Source organism: Rhipicephalus microplus, chromosome 3 (assembly GCF_043290135.1).
Source record: "Rhipicephalus microplus isolate Deutch F79 chromosome 3, USDA_Rmic, whole genome shotgun sequence".
NCBI classification, from domain to species: Eukaryota; Metazoa; Arthropoda; class Arachnida; order Ixodida; family Ixodidae; genus Rhipicephalus; species Rhipicephalus microplus.
This window is the reverse complement of record NC_134702.1, coordinates 17,755,360-17,774,567: the sequence shown is the minus strand read 5'-3', so window position 1 is coordinate 17,774,567 and position 19,208 is coordinate 17,755,360. Positions and strand designations below refer to the sequence as shown.

Here is a 19,208-nt window from a genome sequence, read left to right as displayed (position 1 = left end):
TTTGATTTTGAAATACTGTATACCCGAATTCAATACAGAACAAGGAGAGAACACAGAAGCACAAGACTATTTCGTACTCTCGCTATCCGGTATAAGATTATGAGCCAGCCCAGCAACGAACTTCGTTTCGCCATATCTTCCTGCTTCTTTCTATTTCTTTGTTTTTCTCTCTTTTTCTTTGTCTGGTTCTGTTCTACCTTGTGTTCGTTTATTTCCATTTCTTTTTCGATTTTTATATATTTTTTCTGTTGTTTGAAGTTTATCTTTATTCTGTCTATTTATTATCTCTTTATTTCTATCGCTTTCTTTTTCTCTCTTGTTTTCTATTTCTGTTTTCCTTTTAATTTTGTATTTTCTTTCATCTACATTCCCTCAATTTTTCTCTTCCTCTTTCTTCATATAACTTTCTGTCTCGCTCTTTTTATTTCCCTATCTCTTATTTCACGCGTTCGTTTTCATTGGCGATGGCGATGGCGACACGACTATACCCTTTGAATCGGGTCGCCGGCGCTCCATGCGCGGCGTAGCTTGAACAACGTCAACAAACAACAAACAACACTCGCATCCTCTGCACGTGGTAGTGGTGCTTAAAAATCGCTCACCCAGAAATTTCGCGCGACGGGCCACAAGTTACCAATAAGCTTAAACAGCTTTACTGCAAAGAGAATAGAGAGAACGCGTGCCGATTCTTGACAGAAGTTTTTCTTCACGACGCAGCGCAAGTTACCGGCAGCTTCAATACATATCGCTGTCAATAAAGGCCTACATATATCTCTTCTTTGCGACGCGTATTTGCAAGATACATATCCACTAGAAGTGCAAAGTACATCGTCCAGGCAAAACCCAGGCACCTTTCATTTCACGACCACCACATTGTGAATGCAGGATAGATTACAGCCGAATTCAGTGTTCTCCGGTTGTCAGTGTCCCAAACATGGAGTATGAAAAACTGTGTAGACAAAGGGCATTATAGCATCAGTATTCTGCGAACATCTACTTACGTTTCCGAACACCTCATACGGTTCCGACTCAGTGGCCTTTGCCCTTCAGGTATGCTTAAATATGGCTGTATGCGTTCACTAATGAGCACAGAATGTTATGCTGCTATAGAGGCTCCAACGATATTTAATTCGAACTCACCCCATATGCATCCCACTTTCTTTCGACACTTACTGTGGAAATGACGTCATGCAGATTTAGAAAGCATAAGCAATCAGAAAACGCTGCGTTTACGAACACTGACGACTCTCCACTTCGTAGCATGAGAACATCCATAATGAACACGAACATAACGCGCTGCAGGCAAATGTCAGATCATGATTAATGTACTCAAAAGGCTTCGCTTCACAATACGCTTCATGGAGACGAGCATTTTATGCAGACGCCCCAACTATGAATCGTGAAGGAAAACATTCTTTTTTCGTTTGTGCCCACGGTGCTCCTGCAGTATAGGTCTTATACTGTTTGTGGTCTGTAGGCATTCCGCACAGGCCGAGGGCATCGCCTTCAAGCAACGAACTTTCAAAGGGCTGAGTGAAGTTGCGAATCTTCATAAATTGACTCACATGAGCATGAGTTGTAATTACCATCCGTTGCTGTGCGCCTGTTATTAGCCTCGCTATTTGAAGGTGCATGTAAAGAAATGCGGCTTTCCCTGTGAATCGGAAGGCGCACTACATACTTTCACAGCAATTAAATCAAACACCACACGTACTAAAGAAAGAACGTAAAAACATACGTTCACAAAAACACAGTACAATGAAAAGAAAAATAATTAGTCTGCAAAACTCCCGCCATGTAAACCGAAATTTCCAAAACCAGCACGTCGTTCCAACGCCGACAAGCGTCGCCAAAAACATAAAAAGTATTTGCAGCTGATCATATATTATGGCATACACGTTCATTTCCAGACATATATTTATAGTTCTTCGGCAGTTTCTACCTATTTTTTTAAAACTCGCGTGCGTCGAAATTTCCAAAATACGTTCGCGGGAAAGTGGTGCGAGAGCAGTATACACCCGGCCAACGCTATCGTCAGAAAACCAGACACTTGCGCACGGGATTGAGCGACGTCTCCGGCTGGCAGCCGAACGTCTCCGAGAACCTCCGGAGGTGCCGCAGCGGCGCCGAGCAAGGGTCCACGTCGGCGCTACGCTCGTTGGGAGGTGAGGCGCACTTCATCAGGCACCAGGAGATGAAGAACGTCTCTTCCGCCGAGTAATGACCGAGACCCTCGCGATTCTGACGCTTCCGGTCAAAGGCTTCCTGGACGGCATCCCGTAGGGCCTCGAGGGCGACCGCCTCCAGCATGACGTCGTCCCGCGGCGCGATCGACATCGTGCGGGCGTCTCTGGCGAAGCACTCGCGAGACTCGTCCAGATGCTCCTTGGTCGCATCCAGCCTGCCGTAATAGTCGAGGGCGATCTCTGCCGACGCGCGAGACAGTAGAGCGCCGAGCGTGCCGTACTTGATCGCGACCGACATCTCCGCGTCGTACACTGGGAACGTCAGCGCGAAGGGCAACATCACGAAGTCCTGCGCGCCCTTCTTGACGGTGTAAAGTTGGCTGTTCATGATGGCGTCGACCGTGTCCAGAACGTCGGCGTTAGTGTCCGCCAGGTAGCGCAGCCGCGACGCGTTCCTCCAGTTGCGCACGAAAGACGACGTCATGTCTGGATAACCCACAAACGGGGCGCGCAGGTCACGACCTACCGGGTAGTCAAACGCCTCGAACACCCCCTTGACGGAGGCCCACTCGGTGAGCATGGTCGTGCTGCCGGAGAACGCCGGCTGGGCTTTGAAGCGCTCGGTGAACGCTTTGCGCACAGAGAACACCAGCTTGGCGACGTCCGAGCGCACGCCAGACCTGAGAACTTGCGTGCTGTACGGCACGAAAACGGCGTCCCCAACCACGCCGTACGTGAACATGAGACAGATCGACGGCGAGGAGGTCCAGCTGGGGAGTCGGGTACCGCCGATGGCGGCGAGCACGGCGTCTCGGCTGGTGAATATCGAGACGTACTGAACAGCGCACCAAGAGACGTACAAGTGCATCCTATCGTTGCCGTATTCTTCCCAGAGCTCACTGAACGCGTCAACGAAAGACGGACTTCTTGTGGCGAATCGTAGCGCCCCGGTGACGTTGCGCCTCGCCAGCGCGGCGGCCCACGCGCTTGCACCGGGGTGCATTTCGCTAGAGTCCAGCATGGTCCAGTTTTGTAATGAGAGAGCGTCCTTCAAACGTTTCCTCATGAGGAGCTCGGCGTCCTGGACGTCACTGTAGGTGACGTTGCCGACGTCGCCGTCTCCGTAATGCCGGACGAGAGCGTCAAAATATCTCTTCTGCTCGTGCTCGCTCGACGTTCGAGGCTCGGTCAGAGCCATCAGCCGCGCGAAGCCCGCCGATGGCTCGACGATCACGTTGCTCGAATGCGCCGAGGTGCCCTTGACCCTGAAGTCGAGGACTGCAGGCCAGCCCAATTCGAAAGCGAGAAACAAGCTTGTCTCCAACACGTCCGGGTGGGACGGAACCCACGGCCACACGACGCCGGCCTCGGCTAGGTACTCCCTAACAAGGTCGACTTCGTCACTCGCCGGTCCGGTGTCTGCCTTCACGAGGGACTCGTAACAGGACCGGAATAGAGCCGCTGTTTGCTCGCCGGCGTTCTGGTTCGTGTCTGGGATGGCGGTTCTGGACACCGACTCGACGGTGGCCTCGATCGCAGAGCGGAACACCGACTCCCTCACCGAGATCATGTGCTTGCTGCGCCAGCCGTCGCACACGAACCGGCCGAAGCTGTCGCAAGGGTTCATGGACACGTTGACGGAGTCGTCGAGCAGCTTCGAGAACGCGGAGCAGGACGCCGTGGTGCACAGTTCGCGCTTGAGGTTCGACTGGACGGCGACGAACACGATCACGATGGCGATGGTGACGGCGAGGAAGAGCGCGACCAGTGACAAGAGGTCCTTCTGATCCGACGGCTCCGGGATGGCGGCGGTGCTGGCGCGCGTCATCTGTACGGCGACGTCCTGGTTCGGCTGCAAGAACGCGTGTTCCTTTGTCAAAACTCGAAAAATCCGTCTCTGTCCAGACTCTCATACGAATAAAGTGCATTTATGACAGTTTGCGATGTTACGAGAGAAACCACGAACCTCTACAGAACCTAGCAGACTGTGGCACTCGGCAGATTTTCTGACGGCGTGTGTTTAAGATGAATCTAGCGAATTAAACGAGATGTGCAGGCGGGTCTGATATTAAAGGGACATCTGATCAGAATGCACACGTGCAATATCATCTGTAATCTTAAGCAAATTAATGATCTTGTTATGTTACCTCTTGATACTGTATACCACCTGTAATGTATTCTTTTCGTTCCTCTTCCCCTACAATAATGCTCATTGAGGCTGTAGGTAAATAAATAAATAAGTAAATAAATAATAAATAAGTAAATAAATAAATAAGGAAACAATTGCGTTTAGGACATGGCCGGATTTCAGCTCTTGTCAAAACATAGTGGCATAGGCTTGGCAAAGGTTAATGATGGTAGTGGTAGCCAAGTGGACCATTCAGTAGATAAAGCTGTGCGGAGGAACATCACCGAAAGAAGGCCTACTCGAGGCGACTGAAAGAAAAGAAAGCCCAAAAAAGTAAAAAAAACGATTGGCCGATACGTTTATTTGACGATTACTTGACGTAGTTCATCAGGAGGAAGTGGCAAAGGATAGGCCGCTTTAAATAGGCACTCGTTAATTGGCGGATTTTTTAAAGCACCAAAGCTGATGCATTTCCTGCGGAAAAATCTAACTGATGGATGGATAAAATTTTCGCTTCCGTAAGTGTCTCGTACCACAGGTTTAGTCGACGCGTTGGCATCATGTCGGTCAATAAGCGGCCCAGTTTTGGGCGTACGTCTTTCGGCCACAGCTACTGTAGTCGGAGGTAACTCGACGGGTGGCCTAGGTATTGATGCTTCTGGCCCTGGTGGCAGTGCTACCACTTGTTCCTGCGAATGCACCATGTCAACTTCTCGAGTTTGCTCTCTCAATTATCATGTGGTCTTCGTCGGTGACAGAACCACCCAACAAGACAGTTCAGTAAACCAGAAAAAAAGTGGGGCTAGTTTTTATTTAACTGTTCCGACACTATGCGGTAATGAGAATACTAAAGTGCATATCACGAAAGTATAACGCGCCATATATGGTTCTTGTTTTTAATCCCCCGCATTTCACCTTCTTTTCACCAAGTTCATCTTCTATTCCTTTGTACGATCGTGTTCAATAAATAATAAAAGAATAGTTTTGCTAGAGTGAGATGGCACTCCTCCGATGAGCTTAAGTTAACTCACAACAGATTCCTTGCAACTACCTTACAACTGAAACGTTAGAGGCCTTGCACCGTGTGATGTCAGTGCAGATTGCCAGCGCACGATATATAGTGCACAGACACCGTATAGAAATTTCAGAGCCACCCACTACAGAGGGCATCGTAATCATATTATGGTTTTGCAAGTGAAACCCCGGGTATATATTGTTACAGCGTACTATAAGATTGCAGACAAAGAAAAATCTGGTGTCCCCGAATAGACATCTCAAAGTATATATAACAACGCTCTGAATGGCGTCAACAGCGCAAAGCGGTGCCATAATAGCAAAATCAGTGAAATAGACGTCGTTCCGGCTACTGATGTTTTGTAAATGAAATGAACGTTTGCCGGTTTCACCGTTAAAGCTCGAAGCCCCCTTTGCTAAGGGCCACAATGTTGCAACTCGTGTTGAGCGTGACTGTACCTACCTGGAGGACTGGCTTGACCTCCCCCTGTGGTTTTTCCTTTGCCTGTTTGAGTTTCTGCGACTCATCCTGGGAAAGCCTGGACTTGTCCATCCTTCCGTCCAAAGTGTTCCTAGGCGGCTTCGACATCGGGTTCTCGGTCGGCCCCATGTCAGTGTGCTGGGCCTCTTCAGCAGTGGGATTGTGGCGCAAGTCACGGCTTGACTTTCTGCAGCGGCTGCTTTTGCGCGACTTGGACACATCAGAGGTCTTCTCTTCGTTCTCCATCGTCCCCGGCGGTACGACCGAAGTGCCAGTCGATGTAGAGGTAGATGTACTGCGCTCACAAATCAAAACTTCTTCTGAATGACGTAAGCACAGAGGCGCGTGCTTCCGACGATGACGACAATAATGAGGACAATCATGATGGTGGTTGCTAATGACCATGATGATGATGGTTCGGTATTTTGTTCGGACCTAACTACTCAGGGGGATTGAACAAGAGTCGTATTAAACCCCAGAAGGACGCGTTCACAGCAGTGTATAATAAAGGAAGAAGATATGTTGGTTGTACCAGTCAGCATGCTTGTTGTCCATATATGTGCGAGAGCATATAAGTGTAGTATCCTGACGTACGGAGAGCAAGGGGCCCGGCGTCCGGGCCGGAGCGCGGGCCAAGAAGAAGGGGAGAGCAGAAGCCGAGACCCAGGCTGACACTCAGGAAACTCTTTTAATAACGAGGGCGCCGCAATATAGAGAGCAGGGCAGCGCTCCCTAACACATTTACTAAAACCCGGAACCAAAATCGCTAAACAACAATATGGACTCCAACAAAAAATATGACACACAATTCTTTTTGTTCGGTGTGGACATCACTTCTCAATGTGACTGACATTTAAGCACCTGCCAAGGTGTTCTAGTGGCTGTGGTGCCCGACTGATGACGGCTTTATTTTCTGTAAGGGCAGAAATGGTTGAGGCCCGAGTACTTAGATTTGGGTACACGCTAAAAAACCCGGCTGGTCGAAATTTCCAAAGATCTTTACAACGGTGTTTGGCATAATCATATTGTAGTCTTGGGACGCGAACCGCTAACAATTCTTAAGACTTGGACAATGAATAATGAGACATGCCTGTAAGATTGAAAGTGTTTATAAAATCCGCCTTTTTTCATTTTCTTGTACCAGCTTCCGCCGTTTTAGTTGGGCCCTAATAAAGGCCAGTAAAACTGGTACCTACACTTCGAAGGCTTCCGACACCAAGAGGCACTTTGCAGCTTTCCACTCGAGGGGCGCTCAGAGGCAGCCTTGCGACGGATGTGTCAGTTGTCACGTGACCATAGCGTGGTGGCAAGCTTTGGCCTGGGCGGAGCCTATACGCACCATGACGTCGCTACAAGCACATCAGTAGGACGACGGTGCCTGCCACTATTTAAAAACATGTAGTAGTCAATATTAACCATTATTTGTCAATGAAGACTGTAGTAAGCGCTTATCCGGCGTTAGGTTGTGCTAAACTATTCTGGTAGTACGCCATACCAGGACATCCACACGAGCTTAGTGTTGACAGTTCACAAATAAAGGAAATATAAAGCTACCAAGGTGCCCATCGCAAACACTTCTGCTTTTACAGCAGTGCTGTTAGGCTTTACAAGGGACTATTAAACTCTCGGGTCACGTGCACCAATTTGTCATGCGTCGGATGCGATAACACTGATAGGCGTGATAATGCGTTCGAAGAGAGAGACGCTTAGAAAGAGACACAAAAAGGGAGAAATAAAAGCGGGAGAGAAAAAAGGAAATGAAAGAGAGGGATAAGTAAAGATATAGAGATAAAGAAATAGATATACGAGGCAAATATACATTGAAAAAGAGAGAGAAATAGAAGAGAGCAAAGATAGGATGAAAGAAAGAGAAAATTAAGCGCAACAAGGCACACCGTGTAGCTCCACATTTCACGTAAGTGCAACTTAAGTCTGTTTCTTTTTCGAAAATTCATTTTGTATATCACATATGCATATACGTATTTTTAGTCGCTTTTCCATAAATGTTTCTTCTTTATTTTACGAGGTTATATTGTTCGTGAGAAATTGACTAACTATATTCATTTCTCAGCTCGTTCCTTCAGCCAGTGAAGTTCTTCAGCGAGGCACAGTCCAATTCACCTATTCCCCGGGTTGAGTTGCGGCGAGAATTTGAGGAAGAAGAGCGAAAACTCCCCTCAGGTTTGGCAACACCTGTGTGAAGTTGCTTTAATTTATTTAAGGAAGTCCACCTCCCCCCCCTCGATTTCTTTCCTGTAGCGGGTGTGCGCCATCCTTGAGAAGCAAGAGTGCGCGCTGCATGCTCCGCGTGATGTGCTTGCGTTCGATCTCGTGAGCCGAACCAATGGTTGCGTTCCGAAGGAGCTCGCCGTCTGACATCGTCGAGCGCTACGCTAGTACCTGCAGCTGCGCTACCTCGATCGACAGCATCGTCGTCTCTCCCGCAAGCACACGTGATGGCAGACACGAAGACGGCACCCGTCAGAAAGGTATGTTCTTTCTTTACGTCGCAAAGTCTGACTAGGGGTGGCGCCAGCGGGGTTGGTCTTGGGACCCCCCGAAAATTTCCGCCTGCCCCCCCACCAAGAACGAGCATAGTCAAAACACAACGCATACGTTCCCAGCCTCTATGCCCCCAGAAAAAACTAGCTTGTTGTGGATGCCCACCAGAGAGAGAATCCTGGCGCCGCCCCCGAGTGTGACCCGGTAGCCACGCGTGTCATCTGCCAACCATCTGGCCGTGCCTGGCCGCATGTCAGATTACATTCGCATGTTTCGCGGTGAGGGCCCCTTTCCTGCGTGCAAATTATATAATCAAAATAGTGTTTGTTGAGGTTTAATATTCTAAAATCACGATATAATTATGAGACGCTGTAGTAGAAGGCTCCAGAAATTTCGACCACCTGGGGTTCTTTGAGGTGCGCCTAAATCAAAGCACACTTGCCTCAATCAAGCACTTTTGCCTCCACTGAAAACGTGGACGCAGCGGCCAGGATTTGTTACCGCGACCGTCGGATCACCAGTCGAGTACTATAACTACTATAAGTGCTAGACCGACGAGGCGGGTCTACCGTGCACAAAGCGTCGTGGAACTAACAATGACGGGAGTGATGACAAAGGCGGCTTTAACGAGTCCCGATTGCGCAATTCCCTCCTTCTTTCGAAGGCGAAGCTCGAGTGTCCTCCAAGTTTGAATGAACGACGCTCCACGCATGCAACACGGTCTTGCAGGTGGACATATTCGTGTCGCCTCCCGCGACGACCCCCGCCACAGGACTTACACTGAGAGAGAAGGCGTCGTCGCACCTGCAGCAGTGCCCTCTATGGCTGCCATTGGCAATAGTGGTGATTGTGGTCTGCTTGGCCGTTCTTTTCGCCATGCTTCAATGGCGCTCGAGACCCATTCACTGCTCCAGCAACGCTTGTACAGCATTTGCCAAGCTCCTCAAGTCCTCCATGAACAGGTGACAATGCATGCTTCGCGAGGAGCTGTAGCTTTTGTAATAAGAAAGCAAATTCTGCAGCTGGTATACGAGCAGGTTTCCGAGCTAAACGTGGGTATAGCTTTTTGCACCCAAACTTTCCTGCCACATGTACATAACTATAATCTTTTCATGCGTTGATGCAGTGTGACTTCCTTTGATATGATCCGGGATGCACCCACCTATATACCCGAGTTTGAATGGTCAAACAGCGCAGGACAAGACGAAGACGACTAAACACAAATTTGGCGTTTAACAACCACGTTGCGTTGCGTTTGGACGTTAATACTCAGGAAAACAGCAATCATACATATCATGGGATACCTGCACAAGGCTAAATAACTTTTTGATAAGTACAGGGAGGGTTAAAAGTTCCCCAGGGCACGCTGCCATAGAAATACATGGGATAGTGACCTGGGAACTTTTGGCCCCCCTTTGTATACTTGTGATGTTTGCGGATCGAGAGCGAAGCCACACCGAGACAACGTCTTGAACTATTTTTATGTTGTCATACGCTCTTTCATCATTTAAATTCAGCATGCGCTTAGTGCCATATCCCACTTTTAGACATTTCGCGCACGAAATGCGAAAAATTTTTTGAGTAGCCATATGTACGTCGGCTCATTAGCACCATGTACGAGCACATGAGGTCGGCCACAGCTTAATAGTGCGGTAGTATATATACATACAGTATTTCACATGTGTTTACGTTGGAATATACATAGTATATCTCGGTTGTTTCATCCCAGCAGCTCTGTGAATCCGTGCCACAGCTTCGGCCGCTTCGTCTGCGACGGCTGGAAACTCAGCAGCGCCCTGTCGGTGCGTGCGCTCTACTACAGAAATGCCCTGGAACTGCTCATGCGCACGGCCAAGTCCACGGAGGTGCCTGTCAGCCACCAGAACGCTCCGCAACAGGCAGCAGCGCTGCTCGCCACCTGCGACCGCGTCAAAAAGGGCGAGCAGGACGAGATCGAGGTCGTCAAGCGGTACCTCGCCGAGGCTGGAGTCCTGTGGCCCGAGCAGGCCGCCAATCCGGAAGTGATGGATACTATGCTCTATCTGGACGTCCAGCTCAACTGGCCCGCGTTCCTGCACTTCCAACTGACGACAGATGTGGGCCGCGCAGTCGTCTTCATCACGGTGGCGAGCTCGTTTTACAACATTCACCACGCCAGCACCCAGCTCACGAAAGACGAGCGACGGTCCTACTTCGACACACTGTACAAGCACTACACCGGAAGATCCACCAGCAACGACGTCGCCTTCGGGGAAGTCCTGGAAGCCGACATCGCCGTCGCTCCGCTCAACTACTTCCTGCGAAAGGGCCCGTACGTTTGGCTAAGAGACGAGGACTTGTTCCCGAGCGCCGCCGATTGGCTGCTCGCGCTCTCGCGGAGGTTCGGCAGGACCTTGCCGGAGGACGCACGCTTCCTCACCGACAACGACAGCTTTGTCACGCACCTCTTCGCCCTCTGGAGCAAGCTCGGGGAGCGCATGATGCACCGATGCGTCTCGTGGCATGCCGTGCAGTACGCCGCCCTCACCGCGAACAGCGAGCTGTTGTACAACATGTACGGCAAGGACCTCAAGGAGCATGGCCTCGAGTTTCGCAAGCTGTGCCTGGTCCTCAGCTACAGAAGCATGGGAGACCTAGTCTTCGCAGGGTTCACTGACGCGTTTCCCCTTTCCCTCTTCCGCGATGACACCAGGGCACTCGTGTACGCGGTGCGCCGCGGCTTCACCGATCGTATCACCGACAGGAAGCCGTTCTCGCGGAACCTGGACATCGTGGCGCGCTGGTCCTCGGTGGAACCAGTCTTCGCTGTACTGGACCACAAGCTTCACGTGGACTACAGGAAACCGGTGCCCGGTTTTCCCGACATGAACACGACGCACTTCGTGCCCAACTGGCGTATCATGGCTCAGGCGTGGCGCTCGGGCGCTTCGGTGAAAGGCAAGTTGGACGTCCAGGACATCCTCCGCTACGGTTTCTTCAGCATCGACTGGAACAACGAAGACTTCTTTTTGTCGCCTTTCGCATTGTCCTTCCCTCTGTATGACGTGGAGCTCACACCAGCGCTCAAATATGGCGGGCTCGGTAGTCAAGTAGCGCTGGCGTCTTCCGTCGTCTTGCTCTACCACTACCAGCAGCACGCCCATAACGACTGGGACATGGCAACGTACCTTCAGTGAGTAATACTTTTAACGGGACACTGAAGAGAAACATCGAATTAGTTTAAGTTGATAAATTACACTCTAAGAACTATGTAATTTCGCTATGATGGGTTCATTATAGGAAGGAGAAAATCAGTCAAGATATCATTTTTCAAGTTTCGCGTCGAGATCTGTGCGTGGTGTCTTGCATTTCTAGGTCAATCCTCACTTTTAGTTTCCCGAAACATGGAATGTTCAGTCTACGACCCCCTCAGAGGACGATGTACTTCATTTTTACCGATTAGAAGCTTTGTATCTCCACGGAGACGCCGTCTAAAACTATCATGTCACTGCATTTGGTGCGGGAATTACAAAGTGGCCTCGCCACACCCATTTTCGTATCGTGCGTTTTATCAATTCTTATAGCACGTCTTCTCGCGGTAAGAGTCCGTCACAATGAAAAATTTAAATTTACTAATGACGAGAAAAATCGTTTCCTTTTAGTGTGCCTTTAGAAATTTATGGATAGAAAGACAGGTTAGAAAGATATGAATACCGACCTGCATAATGACTAAAATTCCGAAATAGAGTTTTTGTTCAACGGTGGTGTTTCAACACATAATGATTACATGGGATGCCTCAGGAAAGAAAGGCTTCAGAACTATCCCCAAAACTAAGCGTCATCAATCACAATAGCCAAGAAATTCAAGTGAAAGCCATTTAATGAACTCACAAAGTTTATTTTCTGTGAATCCGCAGGCCACATGTATGAGGCCCCCCTTTTTTAGAACATTTCAGCGAGAAAGTCAGTATCGCGACCTCCTCAATAAAAAAAGTTTATAGAGAAGGTCGTGGTCAGTATATAGAAAATAAATGTTGACGTTATCCTTGAATGTGTAATTCGGTTTGATTAGCGGAATTTACGTAATACAAGGCCAATTTCTGAAAATAAAATGTGGTTGATCATGAACAGACCAGCTCCATTTTGTTGCGGACCCGTTTTTTTTTTCAAGCTTACACGAGAACACGCACTGCGCACCAGCATTATTACGGTAGACTTGACGCAAAAAACAAAAAAAAACGAAGACGAAAGGTGGGCAATTTGTGTGGTTCTTCTCTCGTCTTTGTTTTTTGCGCTAAGTCTACCGTAAGAATGAACCAACTCGCCTAACGAGTCACTTTACTATAATGCATCAGCATTACTCGTCAACGCTTCCGCTTTGCACCACCAGAGATGGCAGACAGCAAGCGTGCTGGCCACGTGTTTGTCAACATGTATACATACGCGATTTTGCCCCTGAACGTTGTGTGAGGGTTCCTCGAACCGTACCAGCCCGCTTGTTGATGGACGGACGGGCGCGTATGCAGCGGCTGAAACCACAGAGGAGCTAATATTGTATTTTATCTGCATATAGTGAGAAAGAAATGGCTGCCTAATGCGCCACATCACAAGTTTAAAGGTGACCAGACGGTAGCTATAACGTTAGCTTCTCCTGGTTGGTGTTATGGTTACTTCGTCGCCAAACGGTGTCGAAATGCAGCCTATTTAGCGCAATGTAGCCATCAGTGACAACGTCCCTGCTTGATGTAGTACAGAGCCTCCTCACTGACGCAATGAGCCGGAATATGAGTTGGTGATTTTTGATGACGTCAGTTTAGAAGATGGATAAATTAGGTAATCAATACTTGAGCTTATCCGTGTCGCCCTATATATATGTACACACCTATCGGCCATCTCATCTGTCATACGTCTATATTGTTGTATGACGTTATCTTGATTATTCATTCTTTCGTACTGCACAGAAACAACATCCTCTAGGCTAACTAAGGCCTCTTCATATCCTCCTCTGCTAGCGCTACGTCAGCCCGCTACGATGGCTACGCGAAGCTGCATGCCCCTTCTCTCTAAGAGGAACGCGCTGACACACAGCGACGCGTATTTGTGGTCAGGCCCATGGCAGTGCTTTTTGAGCATGGTCAGAAAACGCTGCCGATCGGTAGCCGAGACTCCCGAAAACACGCGAGCCAAATATTATAACCAAGAACATTGCCTGGAACTCACAAAAAAAAAATGTCAGCTATGTCTTTTCTCTCGATAAATGGCGCTATTCTGGCTAAAAAATCATGGCGGCAGGGACCAACTACCGACCATTGGCTTATTTGAGCATGGCGGGCTCGGTCATTACAGAGGCCGCCGCGGGAGGCTGCGACTTGTCCACACGTGCGCACGCGATCGATCGTACGGTCGATTATCAGCACGGTCAAGAGGCACGCGTGACGCATTTCCTTTCCCCGTGCCTCGCCTTCCTGCTTAACTTCCAGCGCTTTCATCGGAACGAGAAAACAGAGAAAGCAATCGCAGCGTGCGATAAATATTTGTATCTCCGCTCGTACTGGCCAGATTCTGAAAATTTTTGCGGTGGGTAATTTGTGCGTTAATAGGCTCACTTATTGAACCCATTCCATGGGTTCATTAAACGAGTTGTCCACACCCGTCAGACTATAGCTAGTCCCCAGGGTGTTGATAGAACTCGGCTTATTTATTCGGCCTTACCACAACCAACGCCTCCTCTAGAAAGATGCCAGAGGAATGGCTCGCGCTCCCAGCGGAGTTTGCCTGACGGGCGGTACCAGTTCAGCGTTCTTCATCTGCGGCCCATAGGGGCGCGTCAGTCGAGAGTTGTTCGAGATCTGCAACTGTGCACCGCTGTTTCGTAGGCTATGCAAAGTGTTGCGTTGTTTCACCGTCCGCCACAGGTGACGCTAGCGACCGAGAACACTTTCAAAATGAAGGAGAGAAAGAGTGTGGCAGCTGTTTTTTTTTCTCATGCGGCAGGCATCTTCCTAGAGGAGGCGTTGCCACAACCCGCACACCTTGAACTATGATTCTTCCGGGTGTCGTTTCGGTGAATCGCGCAACAAATATCAGTCTATGTCTTTCAGGAACGCGCGAGACTGCGTCAACAAGTCGCTGCAGGGCGTGGCACACTCCGTCGCCACGGTCGTCGCCGAGTTGGCCTCGCTCGAAGCCCTCGCCGATGCCATCGTAACCAACGGCAGCAACGACTTATCCGTGCTCCACGGTGGCTTGGAGCAGTACAGCGAGATGCAGATGTTCTTCATCGCCTGGTGCTTCCTACGCTGCGGCGAACAGCGCATCGTTGACGGCGAGAACGTGGAAGTCGACCCGTGCTCGCACGTGCTGCGGCACGTGCGCCGCTTTTCGGAGGCCTTCCAGTGTGAGCCCGGCACGTTTCTCAACCCAGAAGCCAAGTGTGAAGTCTTTTGAGCAACGACGAGGGCGCCCGTCTGCTTCTGAACGTGCGTGCAGCGCGCTTCATTACAAGCGCTCGTACGTCACCACTTATGTTACCCGTTCCCCTTCAATTTGAAGGACGAACTTTTTGATAACGTAGATGGTTTTAAGAACGAAACAATTAAAATACATAAGCGGAACTACTTATGCAGCGTTCCACTCACACCAGGTGCACTTTTTTTAACCAATTGCTGTTCCCCTTTTAAAGCCCAGATGATTGTACGTTAGAATGCCCTGCCGCGGTTGTCTAGTGGCTCAGGCACTCGGCTGCTGCCCCGCAGGTCGCGGGTTCAGATCCCGACGGCGGCGGCTGCATTTCCGATGAAAGCGGAAATGTTGTGGGCCCGTGTGCTCAGATTTGGGTGCACGTTAAAGATCCCCAGGTGGTCGAAATTTCCGGAGCCCTCCACTACGGCGTCTCTCATAATCATATGGTGGTCTTGGGACGTTAAACCCCACATAGTGGAGTAATGAGATTGTGCGTTAGAATAACAGCGCGCTACCCACCAGGTGGACTTTCACGCACAGGATGTTTACAGAGGTGTAACGTCAGCGAGCGCGCAAGATATATCTCAACATAATACATACCGCTTATTACGTCAGCTCACCCCAGCCACTTGGTGTGTACGTAACGCGCGACATCGACGAATCTATCACGTGACATAAAAACATCTAGCATAATGACAGGTACACGCAAATGCTCTAGAAAAACCACGTCGTGTCGCTACGACGTGTTGGCTGTAACATGAACTGACATGGTAACAAAACATCCACACTCCTAGGTTCGAATATTCGAGCACGATTGCTCGAATAATGGAGTGGCTGTCGCAATAAACATGCAAGGTCAAGAAACCTAAACTAAATTCGAAACGCGCGCCACTCCAGACTATTTCGCGGAAGAGGTAAGTGCAATGCAGTAGCTCCAAAGTGAAGCCTTTCACTTCGCTGCAAAAAAAAAAAAAATGGCAGCATATCCACGGAGTGAATGATGAAGAGTGGGGCGAAGAATTCGTCCGTCCATTCGTTCTTGCTTCCGTCCGTCCATGCGTCCATCAGCCTGTCCATGCGTGCGTCTGTTCATGCGTTCGTCCATGCAGCCACTCCTGCGTCCGTTCATGCGTCCATCCATGCATCTGTCTATGTGTCCGTTCGTCCATCTATCCAACACTCCAAGTACGACCATCTCGCATCTTTTCATCATATATTCCCCATATAGAAGCACCGCCATCCAGCGGACATTCCAAGGACTAAACGAGAGGTGGCACACGCACGCTTTCTTACGGCTTGCGCTTCGGGTCCACTTCCCACCTTTAACCACCTCGAGTTCATGGTATATACTAGTTCACTGCATTCATGGCACTGCGGCCGAACGCTCGCTAAACCTTTCGAAAACCAAGGAGGTTACGCCCAGCGAGTATGACGTAGCAAACATTTTTTGTCAGATAGTGCTCAATGTACATGCCAATGGCTGCTAATGGTGATCGCAGCCTGCGCGTTAACTAAAAGCTGAATGCTCCTGTCTCTCATTCCCCATTAGCAGCCATTGACATGTACATTGAGCATTATTTTTTATTGTTCAACAATGCACAGAAGAAGTCTCTCACCGGCACCACCTTGGAGGTCAAAATGTTATACTTGTTACATACTACGGGAGACGAACGGGTACGCTATAAGAAGTTTCGCCCCTAAAAACCGTCCGAGAGAACACATACCACATTGGGAAAGAGAACTGCGCCTTCGTCCGCGCTAGTAAAAGGTATCTGTTGCCTTCTAGTCTCTTAGCACCGGGCCTGCGCAAGCACGATGTTCGCCGGTGTTGGAGAGAGCTTCCATGTGAACGACTCGTGCAGGATTGAGAAATGCATTCCTCAGTCCTGCACATGAGGCACTGCGCCGTGCTCCCGACCGGGTTGCAGAAATTAGGTGCCTTTTCTCATGTCATGCTCAAACCACTACCACCTCCACCACATATATTTCCGTAAGAATCTTACGGAAATATATGGAAAATATACGGAAAGCATATGGATTCCGTATGAAAACATATGGAATTATTGGACTCAACGAATGTTGACAGTGACACGGCGCATGCACCTTCCCTCAAGCGAAAAAAAAAGTCGCAGCATATCTATGGAGCGAATGATGATGAGTGGGGCGAAGCGTCTGAGGGTTTTACCCGTCTGTCTCCTTGGAACGGACGGACGTTTCGCCCCACTTGTCATTCACTCCATGGATATGCTGTGAAAACCACTAACGTATAGTTATATTATTCCCAAGGACTTGTATATAAAACGCCAACTATAGAGCAACTCAAACTAGAGGTGGCTACTACTACTACTACTACTACTACTACTACTACTACTACTACTACTACTACTACTACTACTACTACTACTACCAGGATGGTACTAAAGAGGAGAGAACGACCCACGGCGTAAGGAGCTTCGCCGCTAAAAGGGCACAACGATTTGGTGTGGTCACGGCCTGACTTGGGGAGCGGCACAAGGGCACAATGCGCGCGTGCCGCTCTTACGGCCGCCTCAACAACTCTCCCAATCTTCCAGGCTTTCGTTCTCGCTATCTCAGAACGCCACGCAAACCTCCTCCAACGAAGCACTGTCAAAACGGCAGAGGATAATGCAAAAAAGTCACAGCTGTGCCGCAAAGGCGAAGCAATGAACGCGATAGCAACAAATTGGAAAGTCACGCGCAGAATGGAAAGCAGATCGAAACGTGCACGGCGTTTCTCACGCAAAAATTACGCACGAAACGAACTCACGGGTACAAATGCACGCGAATAAGCGTCTAAGTTGTTACTTCGCTGCGTCTGAAAAGCGCGCGCTTTTCACGAACGGAGACTACAATGATTGCAGCGACCTTCGTGCGCCCGGTAACTACAACAGAATTGTCCCAGGTAAATCCCTAGGCCCGCCAAGACATACGATTCTCCCCACCGATAGATAAGTGCGCGCGAAGGAGCGTCGCCCCCCCTCCTAGAGCCCTAGGGAGCACCTAGATAGAGCCCGAGCGAAAGCGCTAGGTGCTCGCTACAACCCAGCACAGGGGTGGGCGCGCCTGCCAAAGGCGGGAGTCTGCTCGCCGAGTAGAGGACGACACGCCCAGGTGATGTGTGACCGCATCGCAATGACCCTCCCCTCACGGGGATAGGATAGTCGTCCACCGGATATTTGAATTAAGCCTTTTCTCTCTCTCGTCATCACCATACCAGACAACGGGCAAGCCTAGATACGAAGGTGGTTCGCCCCTAAAACTGTTTCACCGCAAGGGTGAAGCAATGAATGCGATAGCAACAAATTGTAATGGTTTACAAAGTGAGGCTGGCAGCCAACTATCTTAGACCCAGTCTCGCCTAACTCGCTAAGCGCTGGTGACAATACGGCCGCTCCACGGACTCTTTTCGCACAGCCCCTTCGTGTTGAGAGCGCAGCACGTAGATGGGCCCGCTGATGACTGCCACAATCGCGACAGCGCCAGCAGCACGCACATTGCAACGGCGACCGCGTCTGTACGAGGAAAAATGATGTATTTGACATAGTTGTATTTGAGGATATCTGCCACGCAACGACATTGGACTTGCTCGCGCTTCCTTTCTTGAAAGCCCGGTGGTCGCCACTTTCCTATCTATCACGCTGTCACACTGCTAGCACGCGAAATATAGTTGCGTAGCATAAATACTCCCCTAATACTGGAGAGTAAAAAGTGCACAGTTACTGCTGCTGGCGGGAAGTGTTTGACGACATACGCGACGGAATAGTGGCATTAGTGAAGTATTGACCAACACGTCGTATTCCTTAAATTATCTTAACCTCTCATGCTAATTTTGGTTCATGCCAAGTTAAGGGGGTGACCATCAGGGCACCCAAACGTAAGCGGCTAGATACATAGATACGCTGAAAATCATTTATGTTTGCCACCAAGAAATGCTTCGCATTTAATACTCCCCAGCCACGATGTTCACATGTAACGCAGATACAAGCATCATAATGAAACAGCACTGCCAGTAAAGCTCGCCTATAGACGTCAGACTCTGCCCAGGCGGCACTGCGAAAACGCCGCCATCAGCGCCCCTGTGGACGCGCCGGCCATAGCGAGCCGTCCTCAAGTGAACGTGCATAGGCCCTCCCGTTTTGTTGGCCATGAGGCGCGGTTTCCTGAATACCAAGGACCTGGCAAGCTTCTTACTTCAATCCAACCTAGCTTCAGAAAAGTAGGAAACTCATCAAAACAAACTGTAGCTACAATGCGAAAGTTGTTTCAGTTTCAATAAAGAAAGAAAAAAAGAAAGTTGTTTCAGTTAATTCGGCGTACTGCGACTGGCACTTGAAGTGCAAGCGAGCATCGCATGACATCGAGTTACAGGCAAGCACTCCGACGTTCGTTCTGTAACGCCTAAATGCGCTAAGCTCGGGAATACGCATGATGCCAA

At 49.5% G+C, this 19,208-nt stretch overlaps 2 protein-coding genes across 2 annotated transcripts; one reads left to right on the top strand and one right to left on the bottom strand.

The window, feature by feature from the left end:
- Positions 1 to 2,034: 2,034 nt before the first annotated feature.
- On the bottom strand, positions 2,035 to 4,014 carry LOC119163654 (neprilysin-1). The gene has a single exon (XM_037415702.2). It carries the CDS (start codon positions 4,012 to 4,014, stop codon positions 2,035 to 2,037), a length of 1,980 nt encoding a protein of 659 aa, XP_037271599.2.
- A 4,251-nt stretch (positions 4,015 to 8,265) lies between these two features.
- On the top strand, positions 8,266 to 14,737 carry LOC119163662 (neprilysin-1). Its single transcript, XM_075887665.1, has 4 exons — positions 8,266 to 8,298; positions 9,041 to 9,273; positions 10,041 to 11,483; positions 14,392 to 14,737. The coding sequence occupies exons 1-4, from the start codon at positions 8,266 to 8,268 to the stop codon at positions 14,735 to 14,737; spliced, it is 2,055 nt and encodes a 684-aa protein (XP_075743780.1).
- The last annotated feature ends 4,471 nt before the right edge of the window (positions 14,738 to 19,208 follow it).

Coding starts and splice junctions, on each gene's coding strand:
- LOC119163662 (XM_075887665.1), top strand. CDS start 8,266: ATGGCAGACACGAAGACGGCACCCGTCAGAAAG. Junction 9,274..10,040: donor CTCAAGTCCTCCATGAACAG/GTGACAATGCAT, acceptor GTTTCATCCCAG/CAGCTCTGTGAATCCGTGCC. Junction 11,484..14,391: donor GACATGGCAACGTACCTTCA/GTGAGTAATACT, acceptor TATGTCTTTCAG/GAACGCGCGAGACTGCGTCA.
- LOC119163654 (XM_037415702.2), bottom strand. CDS start 4,014: ATGACGCGCGCCAGCACCGCCGCCATCCCGGAGCCGTCGGATCAGAAG.